Genomic DNA, 15,481 nt, shown 5'->3' on the forward strand with positions numbered 1-15,481 from the left:
AATTGTCTGTTAAGGGGTTAAAATTCAACGATTTGACTTTTGAGAACGCTACCAAACTCCTCCAACAATTTTGGGTCTAAACACTTGAAATTTTAGATATAGGTTCCTTGGACATGGATCTAACTGAATAACTTGAGTTGAGCCCAAAACAATCAATTTTAAGGGGTCATGATAGGGGTCAAAGTTATATATATATATATATATATATATATAAATATATATAAGAGAGAGAGAGAGAGAGAGAGAGACATTTTATCTTACTCGCATTCACGCCAAACAAGGCCTGTTACCACTTAGACGTAAGAGACTACTATTTGGAACGATGTCTGCACGGACACTATCAAAGTAAGTGAGCAGCGAGATGTCTGTTCACATTACATGTAGATTTCTGCATATTAGTGCAGTCCAAGAATCGAGTAACAATGAAGAAATTCAAACGTCTATCATTTCGACGAAAAGAAACTATTAGAGTAGAAATCTATACAATGAATTGGGTGAGCTTTTGCTGCTTAGTTGTCAGAGTATTTGCATGAGTCTATTTTTGCTATGAGTTCTTCAGAATGCATTAAATTAATGTACTTATAAAACCGACAACCGAAAGGATACATTGCGGTGATGGGACAGGGGTTGGAGCTTTGTTGATAGAGCGGCGCATATTATATTGGAAATTCTTTTTTGAATCCTATCTAAGAAAAGTTTTTATCTTTTCATCACATCTACAGAAAATAAATTAAAAATTTAGACTTTTTTATTGTTTTTTTCTATTTCAGAATCTCAAGGGTTTTAGACAGATTTTTTGCTTGTGTCTGGTGTCATGCGCTGTAGAATTTATTCAAGCAACGGACCGGTCTCTGTCTCCAAAAGAGAAGAAATTTATTGTGGATTACCACAATGATTTAAGAAGAAAGGAGGGGGCTGCTAACATGCGGAAACTGGTAAACTATTATTTAAACTAACAATACACGCACCATAAAGTGTAATAAGTTTTTTTCTAATAATGAGAATTTATATACTTGCTTTCTATCTGTAGAGTTTGTTTTATTTGTCTGTGAATTTGTCAATTTTATATTCTTTCGAAATTTTCAGTTTTGAAATGATGACCGAGCCCTACCCCCTGCGGACACTTTTACTTGAACAAAACAAAAGCAATTATTCAAACTTTTTGTTGAATTTAAGCGAAATATACTGCATATAGATATTTTTGAAAAGATATATAAAAATAGTGTATATAGATATTTTTTAAAAGTTGTTTTTTTTATAAATTTGACGATGCTGATTTTAAATCTTTCTATTATTGCAAGGCAGAAATCTGTTATAATTCTTTTATGCATGATTTTAAGAAAAATAACTTTTTAACGGTTTAGGTATTTTATTTCTAAGAAGGATAAAGCTGAATTCGTATTATTTGGCTTATTAGAACTATTGTTCGCGTGAGTTATTTTAACTACGTTTTCGTCGATGAAACCTCCGACGTTTTTCCGGAATATTCTATCGAACACGGGCACCTATCTGTCAAATTCGGAAATCTGCACGAAATTTCGAACGGTACCTTATATATAATCCACAGGGTAGTATGCTCTCGTTCTCGCAATAATGACGTGTCTAAGTAATTCGCAGTTCAGTATTTAGCGTTGTCCGCACTGCGGACTGACTCTTTAAACTTTCAGAAGTTACTTCAATTCTCTCCAAACACTTCAAAAAATGCCTGTACGAATGATGCTTTCTTAATTGCTGGAAAACGACTTCTGTGGTACCAGTTCACAAAAATTCTGGTAAAAGTACTGACCCATTAAATTATCGCCCTACTAGCCTCCTCCCTCTTTTTGCTAAAATATTTCAGTTTATAATTAATCAAGTTCTAGTCCACCACCTTACAGTCGCTGAATTTCTGTCTGGCCATCAATATGGATTTAGGCAAGTCCTTTCAATTGCAGATACTCTAACTGTAATCTCTGAATGTATTTTCTATGCACTGGATAAAGCAGTGGAATGTATTGGCAGTAACCCGAGATATAGTTAAGTCTTTTGACGAGGTATAGCACAATGGTCTTCTCATGAAAATCAAATCCTATGCTATTACTGTACGAATACTTAACATAATTGAATCCGTCATAAATAAAAGAAGAATCCAGGTTGTCCTCGATGATCGTACATCTTAACAATATAATATAAATGCGGGTGTACTTCAGGGGTTGATCTTTGGACCTTTTATTATTCCTGATATTCATGACCTCCATGGTAAAATAGTCTTTGAGTTGGGTATATTTGCTGATGACACCAGGCTCTATAACAGGCACGAGGGGAAAACGAATGCACACGTATCCAAGGTAATCGCGGAAACCCTAGAGGAAGACCTCCAGTCTGTAGTGGAATGGGGTCAAGAAATGGATGGCAAGATTCAATGCTGCCAAGCCTAAGTTCGTTTCTCTTAATATTTAAAAGAAACCTTCTCAACTCAATAGCTATGGCTAACTATAAACTACCTGAAAATATTTCGTTCAAACTCATCGGTTTAACGTTGACAGGGAACATAAGTTGGAACAGATACATCGAGAGCATTGCCAAGGCTGCTGCGAAAACGGTTCTCTCTCTCTCTCTCTCTCTCTCTCTCTCTCTCTCTCTCTCTCTCTCTCTACCGTGTTAGAGTTGCTTACGCCTTAAAATCTACAAGGTCACCATTCGTCCATGTATGGAATATTGTTTTCATATTCGGGCTGGTATATCTGCTACCAGTCTCCCACACCTTGACAGAGTTCCAAAGAGATTGCCAAGGTCCTGAACTGTTACCTATGCTTCAACAACATCCTTGCAATGACATAATCCACAATACACTGTATCGTGCATTGCATTGAAGAAAATCTATTGTTGATTTTTTAAATTATTTTAATACTAGCATGGTCCGTGTATCGGCTTTGCCTAGTGGAAGTATGATCCCCACTCCACCTCTCAAAAAACAAACAAACAAAAAATAAAAAAACAAAACAAACCAAGATAACAATTAAGCTACGGTTGTTAGTGGGAGTCACTGCTGGTCCAGCAAAATATCGGGCTCTGGCGCCCGTGAGCAAAATGAATGTAACGTGCCGAAGTATCAACGTTACTATCTATAAACCCATTCTTAATATGGGGATATCATTATGTGCTGTGATTCATTTGTGCTTTCACATAACGTGTCAAATAAAAGCAGAGTTGTGTGGTTTATTATGAAGCAGTTGCTAACGTCCGCCTGTAATGTATAATGAAAATAAAAGAATGGACTACAATGTTTCAAACCGACGCATTTCATATATATTTATATATTTAAGAGATTTACTTCCAAACTCCGTCTATTTTATTACGATTTTTCTGAAAAAAAATCACGGAATTTTCATCTAAGAAATATGCAACATACCATGATATTGGTGTCGTTGGAAAAGCTAAAGTCTAGCATGAAAAATATGTAAAAATTGGCCAAAAAGATATATTGCGTGTGAGTTAACTTGGCATGTTTCAGTAAGGAGGGGTACCTTTTTCCCGGATTTCCAATGTAATCATTGCATAATTTTAAAAGAATTTAATGTATTTCATGATGATTTAAAAAAATGATGACTCCTATTACCGGAAATTACGTCATCTCTCTTTAATGGCGTTTATTATTGCTTCCAGCAGAACTTTGTTTTAAGTGCTTCTATAATATAATACCGAAAGAAATACTGGTTTTCAAGTAAAAAAAAAAAGGGTGCCTACGTAATTTTCGTGTGTCAAATAATAAAATATCCAAGAATCACAAAAAAAAAACGATAGGGTAGAAGAATAATTACGAATGAAAATATGTATCGCTAAGAAGAACACAAAACAGTTGCTATGTTTTAAAAAGAAGAACTCAATTTATGTTAGCATAAATTGAAAAATGATGAGGTATTTTACCGGAAATGACATTCATAGATATTTGTAAGAGTGGGGAGGAAGAATATGGAGTCAGTCTCGTAAATGACTGAAGCAGTTTACAATCTCAAAATTACTTTATTTTATATAAATTTTTAAGAAAGACGGGGTAAGGGTATATGAAGTAAGTCTCGGAAATGGTGGAAACAGTCTACGGTTTCAAATTATTTTATTTCATATATATTTTTAAAAGGGGGAGATGGAGTCAGTCATGCAAATGGCTAAAGCAGTTTACGATCTCAAAATTATTTTATTCACATATATTTAAAGAGAGTGAGGGTGGAATTTGATATCCGTGAGTAGAAAGAAGCATGATGTTTCTTTCTTTTAAAAGTACTTTTTTTTTTTTTTTTAATTCAATTTTCACCCCAAACAAGGCACAGTGCCACTTTGAAGCAGGGGGCTACTATTAGGGAATTAATTAGCGGGTCATTATGAAGGGAGATGAGTAGAAAGATGTTTGTTAACATTACACTTGAACTTCTGCATATCATTGCAGTTGGGAAAGCAGAATCCCGGAAAGGAGTTCCAAAGACCCGCAGTTCTGGGGAAGAAACTATTGGAGTAAAAGGCTTTCTTGCACCTAGGGATCTCCACTGTAAAGGGATGAGACTTAGTAGCTTGTCGGGTTTGTCGGGGGTAGTTACGTCGGGGAGGTACAAGTGTTTGCAGTTCGTCAGAGCATTCACCATTAAAGTATTTGTAGAACAGGCAGAGGGATGCAACATCTCGTCGATGGGACAGAGGTTGAAGCCTAGATGACAGTTCAGGACCTATCAGGTTGGCGACTCTTTTTTGAACCCTGTCCAGAAGCGAGAGACAAGCAGCAGATGCACCAGCCCAGATGTGACAACAATACTCCATACATGGGCGAATGGTTGCCTTATAGAGGTATAGGATACTGGCAGGCGTAAGTAGTTTTCTAGCACGGTAGAGGGAGCCAACCTTCCTTGCAGCAGCCTTGGCAATGCTCTCAATGTATCTATTCCAGTTCATATTCCCTGTAAACGTTAGGCCGAGGAGTTTAAAAGAAGTACTTTCAGGCAATGTGTTCTTGGCCATTGCTATTGGTGGTAGAGAAGGTTTCTTGTAGTTATTGAAGGAAACAAGCTTAGTCTTAGCAGCATTGAATGAGACCAACCATTTTTGTCCCCATTCCACTACGGATTGGAGGTCATCCTCTAGTGTTTCTGCCATTTTCTTGGATATGTGTTCATTAGTTTTCCCCTCATATCTGTTATAGAGAGTGGTGTCATCGGCAAATATACCCATCTCCGAAACAATATTATCAGGGAGGTGCTTTCTTTTCTGGAGTGTGGCTGGAGAGAGTAATATCTGTTTTGGGGTCCCAAAGCAAACTTCTCACAATGTCATATTCCAAAAATCTAGAATACCTACAGAATCATATCCTAGAAATGACATAATTTATCTTGCTAATATGTTGTTAATGGTGGGGATGGAAGAACTACAGTAATCTTGAAATTCTATAGTGAAGCAAGGAATATCTGATCACTATCCGTGTCAATGCATTTATGTAATTATTTGGAAACCCTGCTGAGTTCTATTCAAGAAAAGATATCATTACACTAAAAATGATAGTGTCGGGATTCGAGAGGGAAAAACACAGTAATGTGGAATTTTATAATGAAGCAAGAATTGCCTAATCACTAAGCTTATCAATGTATTCATGCACTTATTTGTAAAACCGAGTGAGAAATCTTCCAAAAATTAAATCTTTTTACTAAAAATCTTGGTGTCAGGGAAAGAGAATGGAACACAGTAATGTAGAATTTTATAGAGAAGCAAGGGTTGCCTAATAAATAACCGTACCAATGTATTTATGTATTAATTTCAAAATCCTACTGAGATATCTTCCAAAACTGACATAACTTTTCTTAAAATTATAGTGCCGATGGTGGGGAAAGGAAAGAAACCCAGTAATGTTGGGGGTTTTTTTGTGAAGCAAGTGTTGTCTAAGCGCTGTGACAATTTATTCAAGCATTAATATTGAAACTTTGCTAAATCATCTTTCGGAAATGACATTATTTCTCTTAAAATTATAGCGTTCGTTGTGAGGAAGGAGGAAAGAAACACGGCATTATTGAAATTCATGTTGAAGCAAGGGTTACCTAATCTCTAATCGTGTCAATGTATTTATGTATTATTTTCGAAAACCTGCTGAATCATCTTTCATTTCTCTTAAATCATAGTGAAAGTAATTGGGTGAAGGGAGAAACAGTAATATTGAATTTTATTATGAAGCAAGAGTTGCCTAATCACAAATCGTGACAATTTGTGTATTTATTTGGAAAATCTGCTGGGTCATAATAACAGCATTCTGCTAAAAAATTATGATGTTCGTGGTGTGGAAGGAAAATAAAACATGTTGAAATTTATGATGAAGCAAGAGCTGCTTAATCACTAACCGGGTCAATGTATTTATGTATTAATTTGGAAACCCGCTGAGCCATCTTCCAGAAATGATATAATTTCACTTAAAATTATAGTGTAGGTGGTGGTTGTGGTAGGAAAAGAAACACGGTAATGACGAATTTTAGGTGAAGCAAAGGTTACATAATCAGTAGCCAAGACAATGTATTTATGTGTTTATTTAGAAATCCTAATGATCCATCTTCTAATAATGACTATTTTTCTTAAAATTATGGTGGCCTTGGCAGGAAGAGAAATTAGTTTATCTATGTTGTACTATACCTGTCGAGAGTACATTAAATTGTTTCATATATGTATCTACATTACCCGTCTTACAGTAAGTAAAATTATTTTAAACATGTGTTGTACATTACCCGTCATATTGAAGATAAAATTATTTACTCTATTCCTCGTATGTATCTATTGGGTCAAATACGGTTAGTGTAATCACAGGTTACATTGTGGAATATGTAAAATTCGTACCAGTGACAACTGGTAATAGTGGTAGAACTAAATAATTAGAGAGAAAAGTAGGATCTCTCTCTTCTAAAAATGTTGCGATTGTGATGGTTTTGCTCGTAGGATGTAATGTAGCATTTAAATATCACAACTGAATGTGTATAAAATGATTTTCGGAAGCTACATAAGATAGTGGCTATTAGCCTATATGTATTGAATTTGTATGGGGAATATGGTGTTGCAAACTTACGACACTTTGGTCCTGAGGGGAATTTTGCAGTCATTTTATTATATATGGAGATAATGGCTTTAATTAAAGTTTAAAACGTAAAAGTCAAATATCATAGTTTAATTGTGCTTGCTCGAAACAAAAACATTCATTAAGTATGCCCCCCCAAAAAAACTACTGTTGATTAATACATAGGACCTTTCTACTTCTGCGGTGATTAAACTTTTCAAGCACACTTGTGATGTTAGACTGTATAATGGTGCTACCTTTATTCAAAATCGGACTATTCCTTCTTTAGCCGCATTTTTTTCGATTATTGATGCTCGATATTTACCGAAGGAATAATGATACCAAACATATCTCAAAACACTCGAAGACACATCAATTGCATCTGCCTGATCTGTATTTATATATAAACGGCTTTTTGTTTGTGTGGTTTTTTTTTTTTTTCATTTTTTGCTTCTTTTTGTGTGAAACTTTATGTTACTTTTCTAGTACTTGTGACAAATAATGAATATGTATTAATTTTATGTGGTTATTAAAATTAAAATTTATGTATTGCTTCCCAAGTGTAATTTTATGCTTGCGAAAATATATGCACATATAACGGTAAGCAGAAAATTAAATGATAAAAAAATATATTTAGAATTTAAAAAGAAATCGGAATCGGTAATTGTATCAAAATCATGAATTTAGAACAGAATCGGTAACTGTATCAGAATCCGAAAAACAATTGGAATCGTCCCATCACTAGTTTGGAATTCCTTCTTCTACCCAACTTGACGGTATCACATACAACACCAGACCTCAACTGACAACAAGAACTCATGTTTTTTTTTTATTTAGCGTTACCAGGAAGGGTTTCATCAGGTTACAAGCTTACTTTTCTGTACTTGGTTTTCTATTAATATTACAGATGTCAATTGAATATTGTGATGTAACATTACATAACACAAACATTCAAACGAACAAACGTTAAACGATGAGAGTACATGTGACACACATGCGTTTTTACAACTCACGTGTGCTTGTACACTCGTGAGTTATCGTTGTTAACTGATGAAAAACAATCAATTAATAGAAGTCTTTTTGTTTTACATACGCATTTGGTTTGGTCATCATTCTTCTCATCGTCACTTTCTACATGTGTGGCCGTTGATTAGCATTGTTGCATCGTCTAATAGCAGTTAAACGCAGATGAATAACTCATGTGTGGAAATACAAGGAGATTTGTTGGCGGTTTTAAAGGCTTTATTTAAGAGAGAAAGAGAGAGCAAGCACTTGTGCCCCCACGACGTGAACACCCTCGACAGACCCGATAAGCTGCAAAATCCCACCCCACACTGTAGAGATCCCTAGATGTAAAAGATCTTTCTACTCCAGTAGTTTCTTCCCCAGAACCGCTAGACTTTGGAATTCCATTCCAGGTCACTGCTTCCCCAACTGTACTGACATGCAGAAGTTCAAGTGCAACGTGAACCAAAATATTGCTGCCCAAATCCCTACATAGTACCCCAGTAGTTGTTTCCCCTGATAATAGCCCCCTACACCAAAGTGGCAATGTTCCTTGTTTGGGGTAAAAATGTAATAAAAAAAAAGATTCGTATTGATAGGAGAAATCAAGATTAATTCCCCATAAAAGAAATGCTACTATTCATTCTTTCTTACTGATTTTTCTTACTTAGCTCATAAAATTAGTCGATGAACGGACAGTATCTAGGAGATTCATTTAGATCTGGGCACTCCGTTGAAAATTCTGTTCCAATACTCGAACATGTGATCACTTTTTATGTAATTATCAACACCTACTGTTGGATAATCCAGATTCCCGGGAAGTGGCGTCAAACAAAACCTCAGTCACAAATCTGTATGCAAAGTCCGAGCGATGACGTGAGAGAAGGGTTAAATTCTAGGACGCATAATCTCTGGTCAGTAAGAGACCATATTTTTTAAACAATGCTGGTTTGAATGCTGACGTCATATGGGCCAAATAAAAAGAAATACAGAGAGACCGAAAGAAAGTCGCGAGAGACGGAGTCGCGACAATAACACGAGAGGATGATAGCAACACACTCTTCTTCAACCCCCGTTACGCACACCATTAGACTTGTAAATCTGTTATTCGAAAACAGAAAGGTTAAATTTACAAATAAACAAAATATGTTTATAACAAGCTGTGTGATTTTATTATCGCCAACGAATGTATAAATCGAGAAATGACAAAGATTGATTTTTTTTAGAAATGACTTAAAATACATTTGATAATCGGCTACCAGCGAAATATAACACTACTCCTAGCGTGTTATATCTAGGGAGTTGACCTCTGAACCCTATCACCTCACTCGCCGAGTACAGTCGGTCTGTTTTCGTTTTAGGCCAGCTTGTTCTAACATGGACTAAATGAAGCACAGTTGAAATTCATACTAGTTCACATAATCTAAATGTACCGGTATAGGGTCCTAAATAAATAACATTGATTAACTCGCTATTTATAATACTCCTTCCGATTTTCACTTTTCACTCCATTATAAAGTGAGTCTAAATTTTGAATAGACCCGTACATTTTCCCAGTTTGGTAACTGAACAGAATATAAGGTAAAAGAATATAGACATGTTGTATATGTATATGTATTGTTATCTGTGCATTTTTTGGTATATCTGCGTCGCAAACAGACATTCATTTGTGTTTCTTAATGTTTTAGATGAGGATTGATAATTCGAATTGTTTGGATTATTTGAACAACCGTTCTCATCGTGAGAACACCGTGGTATAGTGGAAAAGGTACTTGGTAAAATTCAGTTGTACTAAGTGACACTCTGCTGAGGGTGAAGTTTCAATCCTCAGTGCGGGCAACACTAAATTACATTTGCGAATTTCTCGTATTTAGAACTTGTATGCAGTCATAGATGACAGAACGAGAGCATGTGACCACCGTGAATTAAATAAATGGTTCTATTCGAAATTCTGCATGGATCCCTGAGTTCGACCGAAAGATTCCCGTGTTTGGCAAAATACATTTGAAAAAGGTCGGAGGTTACATCGATCGGAACGTTGTGCGAATAACACTCACGATGAGAAAAGTATGCCGAAGACTCCAAATAATACAAGACATGTATTATAGTTTATTTAGTATGTCTATATTTTGACAACCATTGTACTTCCTTACTTCTCTCCTTCTCTTTAGAAATGGAGTTCTGAACTTGAAAACGCGGCTGCGGCTTGGACTCATCGTTGCAACTTCATGAAGTCCGGGACAAGTTATGGTGAAAATATGGCATTTAACAGTGAGAGAGGTTTCATTCATGATCATATAAAAAAAGCCATTGATTCCTGGTATGCCGAAAAGCTAATAAAATGGACCCCCAAAAACTGTGCTAAGTCCTGCCATTACACGCAGGTAAGGTGTATAAAAATGCTATAGCTGCTATCATCACATTTAATTGTCTTCAAGATAGTATGCTTAAGTCGACTCGATGATGCGCGTAAAGTGGCCAGTAAGACAATAGCGTAGTGATCGGTGGTTGGAAATCTAGTAGAATTCGATCATTTAAGGTGACGGCTCAACAAGAACCTGTTTCGATTGGACTTGAAGACGACCATATTGTAGTCAGTTGGAAAATTGACCAGCGGAATATTTTCACAGCCGGGTATTTCTAGGAAAGACACTTTTTCGTGGAATTTGTGTTTAGAGTTAAGCAGAGACAAGGAAGAAACTATTGATTGTGGTTGTAGACAACCGAGTGCCTGCTGTGAATTGTTTACAGTGAAAGCATAGATTGAAGCTCGGTCGAGCACTTGTCATGAAAATAACGACAGAGGAAAGATAGACTAGCAACGTCTCTTCTGTAAGAGAGATTGCAAGAAGAAAAGAATGTCACCTATTCGAATGAGTACCACCTAAGATGTGGCAACAGTACTCCATTTTAGGACATATTTATCTCGTATACAGGCAGGTAATTGCGTCTGCAGTAATATAAATTCTAAAACGGTAGATGCAATCATTTTCCTAGAAGCCGTGGCAACAAATTTGATTTAAGTTTTCCATTTCATGTCAGAAGTAAAGGACAAACCCAGAAACATTTCGAAGTGCTATGCTATCGTCTATGGAGACGATAGTCATTCATTTCAATTGGGGCTAAGTGGGGATCAGTGTTAGTGGTGAAAAATATAAGCTTGATTTTTGATGCATTGATCAGACTGATTTTTCTCCTGGTAGGGGCAAAAGAATCCCAACTCATATACAGACCTGTAAATGTCGGTTTTCTGTATATAGTTGCACTGAACCGATTCTCTGTCCTTTCTACAAAGACGTCCAAAAAGGGTAAAGAGTCATTTTGCTCTTCCTCTCTCTCTCTCTCTCTTTCTCTCTCTCTCTCTCTCTCTCTCTCTCTATATATATATATATATATATATATATATATATATATATATATATATATATATATATTACACACGCTAGCATATATATATATATATATGTATATATATATATATATATATATTACACACGCTAGAATACCAGCTCTATCAGAATTCAGGAATATTAGTTTTTCTTTGCATGCACAGTTTTCGAGTTATACAGAGAAAAAAAAATTTAGTTTTTATTGCTTTTTCAAGAATCAGATCAATAATTCTAAGTTCGAAAAAAAGAAATGATAATGGATAAGTAACACGTAAGAAACAAACAGAATCATACTTGAATTTCCATTGCAGCAAGATTGGACATGTTTTATTTTGAAAAAAATCTTATTTTAATCACCTAAACCTCGAACCCTTGTCCCATCGCCGCAATGTCAATTTTTACAAGTTTTTTAATGGAATGTGCTCTTTTATCCCATCATGCTTCAGAATAATACTAATAGAAAGACTATTCTCCTGGTATGAATGAATCTAAAAGAATCAGCTTTTATTAAATTTGTTTGTGATGATTATGAGTGAAGTGAGAGTACTTCTCAGTGTGAAAGTGAAACTTTCCCCCCCCCCCTCTTCTAACTATGACCCATGAAAAGTCAAATATTGACTAGGACTAAATATGGCCGGCTTTGGGTAGGATGGTGAGACGACAACAACTATGGGTGGCAGTAATTCCTGAGAATGCAGTTAGGAGATTCGGAGTTCCTATCCCGTCGCGGTTACCACCTGAAGAAGGCCAGAGGAATAGTTGACCGAAACGTCGTGAAACAACAACTAATAAAGATGAGGATAATAGTCCGCAATAAATAAATTATTAAAAAACTACTCATCTCAATAATTAATTTTAATTAAATAATATTCATTTTTAGCCGTTCTCTCAAATAATCAAATTATATGGAATTTCTACCATCAATGCTGATCGTCACGTTTTCAAGCCTGACAATAATAAACCTTTAACCTGAAATGATTATTGGGCTTTTATAAGTGGTTACCCTTATTATAATAATATAACGCATTTGCTTTCCTTTACAGAAAGTGTCAGATGTTTTTCGATGTTATTTATCATTATAATATGAATAACTAACAAATACACCGTAAAAGATTTTATTTTACAAATTAAATTGAAACTTATTTTCCGATAGCAAAACAGAAATAAATTTTACATTTAAGGGACCCTACGTCAATGGCCACTAAGTTAGTTAGTATTAATTTTCACACGGGTCCCACCGAGTGCATGATAGGCCAAATTTGTAAAGCGGAATAATTCTCGTAGTTGAATAAAATATGGGTGACATATAGTTGAAGCAAGGGGCAGAGGCCAAACAATGTAAACAAAACAGTGACAATATAGAAAGATTTTCTAGTTGAGAGAAAGCGAAGGTTTTCAAACCAGTCTCTCCCTCCCTCCCTCCCTCCCTCCCTCTCTCTCTCTCTCTCTCTCTCTCTGGAAGCCGTGCGAGTAATAATCTTGATGAATGTTACTGATCTCTCCGTTCGTGCACGTCACGCATTTCTTGAAGTTAGAAAGTGAAGTTTAAAATTCGTCTCTGTAACGTAAAAAGGAAAACAAAAATAGCAAGAAATGGAAAATGACTCAGCAACACGCAAGTCTCCAAGGAGTCTCTTTGCGTTATATATGCGGCATACTTATATGCACACGAACAGCGATGTTTTGCGTTACTTTGCGAGATCACGAGTCATGAAAGGTGTGGGCGCCGCCATCTTGATTTTTCTTCCCCTCTCCCCTGGCAGTTTGATTCCACATGAAACACATACGCGCGGACGCTTTATCGATAAGCCGTTCTTGGTTTCCACAATTTGTCCTACAGTCTCTCTCTCCCGAGTGAATTCTTTCCAAATAAAACCATATATGAAAACTCTTATACTTGTGTCCTTGTGTCATCTATGAGCATGAAAACAAGCAGACTGCTCATAAACAACCAGAACGTAAAACCACCCCACACGTGTATGGATAAAGTCTGATTTTGCTATTAAAAATTTTACAATTGTACAAGATTACAAATAATCTCTTTTTATATAAAGTTAGATCTATGCATATGCCTATATTTATAAGTACAAATTTGATTCCTAAACTAATTATTATGAATTCTGGAACACTGAGTGCATGATAAACCAAATCTAAAGTAGAACCATTTCCGGAGTTGAATAAAAGATGGGTGACGTAAAGTTGAAGCAAAGGGCTAGAGGTAAAACGGTAGACAAAACATAGTTGCGTAATGACTAATGATGTTATGTTTGCGAACTGAGAGAAACGAAGGTTTTCAAATCAGTATCTCCGTCGACGCCGTGCGAACAAGACAAACCAATAATATAGAGATAATCTCAGTGTATGTTATCGACGTTTCTGTCCGTGTGGGTCACTCATTTCAGTTAAATTATAAGGTTTGGAAATAAGTAATTAGCTAAAACATTAGTCTCTCTCTCTCTCTCTATCTCTCTCTCTCACTCTCTCTCTCTCTCTCTCTCTCTCTCTCCTGGTTAATCTTCTCAAAAACGAAAACTTGAAGAAACTCAGCGAACGTTTATTTGTGCGATACTTAAAAATAAGTTTATAACAACCAGTAGACGAAACTGCTTCGATGAAGTATTGACGTCACACAAGTACTATAAACACCCTACACGCGTAGAGGACGCACGTATGTACAAAGAAGTTTTTCATTTTTGTTATTGAACATGTTACATACATTTTCGCCAATTAATAATTACTAAATATTAAACTGGGCGGATAGTCCCATTATACATTCATTCAAAAAGAATATTTTTTATTTTATTTTTTAACAGCTTGTTTGGGCAGATACTACGCAAATTGGATGTGGAGTTACAGTATGTCGTAAAATGAAAGACTTTGTAAAGAAGATCCAAAATGCTTTCTTTATAGTCTGTTTTTACAGAAAAAAGTAAGTGAAGCGTTTACTAACATATGAAATGATAAATGTATTTTTTATCCCTATTTCATTAATTAGCGTTGACCTTTTTCAATAAATGCAAATCTGTTTCAACATCCGTGTAATTCACTTTTTAATGCCTACCATCGGAAAGTATGGGTTTAATTTGTTGGGTTTTAATCTATTTGCATTTTATTCGGCTTAACATTTTCTGTAAAAGTAGTCATTCATACAAAAATCGGAAGACTTTTCACTCAGATCTACTTACACCGTTGTCTAAGTTCATGGAACATTGGGTACATATATTAATACCTTACATTGTCCGTAACCTATTCTACACAGAGAATGCTCTCTCAGCAACTTTTGCTTTTCTGACGTTGTAAAGTCATGTATTTTACTCATTTGAGTTTTGTTTATTACGATATACATGGAACAGCGTATATAGGGCTGAAAATAATTTATAATGTAAAGGGCAAAAATTTGTTTAAATGGATGTGTGTATGTTTGTATGTCTCGCAAAAGCTTTCGCCGGAGGTTACTTATTTTCATGAGATCGGTATCGTTTTGAAGCTTGACCCTTCTGAGGACAAACATCGGAAAATTGGCTAAAAACATTAATTCTTTCACCCAGAACTGGACACTTTTCTACAGGGAGGGGTAGCAAAAATCGTTCCTTCATGACAATTTTGCTATATACGCATGGGCCAAAAACGTTCTTATTTGAATTAGTTTAAATATAAAACCCCACTCATTTTTGCTCAAGACGTCATAGCTCAGTCAGTATAGTCGCAGTACCGTTATCTTAAGATCGCACGTTCGAGCCGAGATATCAGATACATTTTTTTCGATTTTTAAGGTTTTAATATTGAAACAGGGTTATTTATGCCATTTTTTGTTCTTTTTTGCATCACGTTCGTTGTTTTTTTGTTTTTGTTTTTCCGATTTGTTTAAACATAATTCGCTTATTCTTTATTTTGCATCACGTTCGTTTTTTGTTCTTTTTTTCCATCACGTTCGCTGTTTTTTTTTGTTTTTTCGATTTTTTTAAGAAGTTTTAACATCGTTCGCTTATTCGTTATTTTGATGTTTTCGTTGTTTTTTTTTAATAATATTTAAATA

At 35.4% G+C, this 15,481-nt stretch overlaps 1 protein-coding gene across 1 annotated transcript in view; it reads left to right on the forward strand.

Annotated features, from left to right (window-relative positions):
- The window catches only part of LOC145303398 (cysteine-rich secretory protein LCCL domain-containing 2-like), a 97,985-nt gene that overhangs the window by 19,273 nt on the left and 63,231 nt on the right, over positions 1-15,481 (forward strand). The window contains exons 2-4 of the mRNA XM_080144712.1: positions 771-935; positions 10,228-10,440; positions 14,259-14,374. Coding sequence (XP_080000838.1) covers positions 771-935; positions 10,228-10,440; positions 14,259-14,374 — 494 coding nt within the window. The remainder of the gene's footprint in view (positions 1-770; positions 936-10,227; positions 10,441-14,258; positions 14,375-15,481) is intronic.

This window comes from Euprymna scolopes, chromosome 2, assembly GCF_053919585.1.
Source record: "Euprymna scolopes isolate OS-2025 chromosome 2, ASM5391958v1, whole genome shotgun sequence".
Taxonomy (NCBI): domain Eukaryota; kingdom Metazoa; phylum Mollusca; class Cephalopoda; order Sepiida; family Sepiolidae; genus Euprymna; species Euprymna scolopes.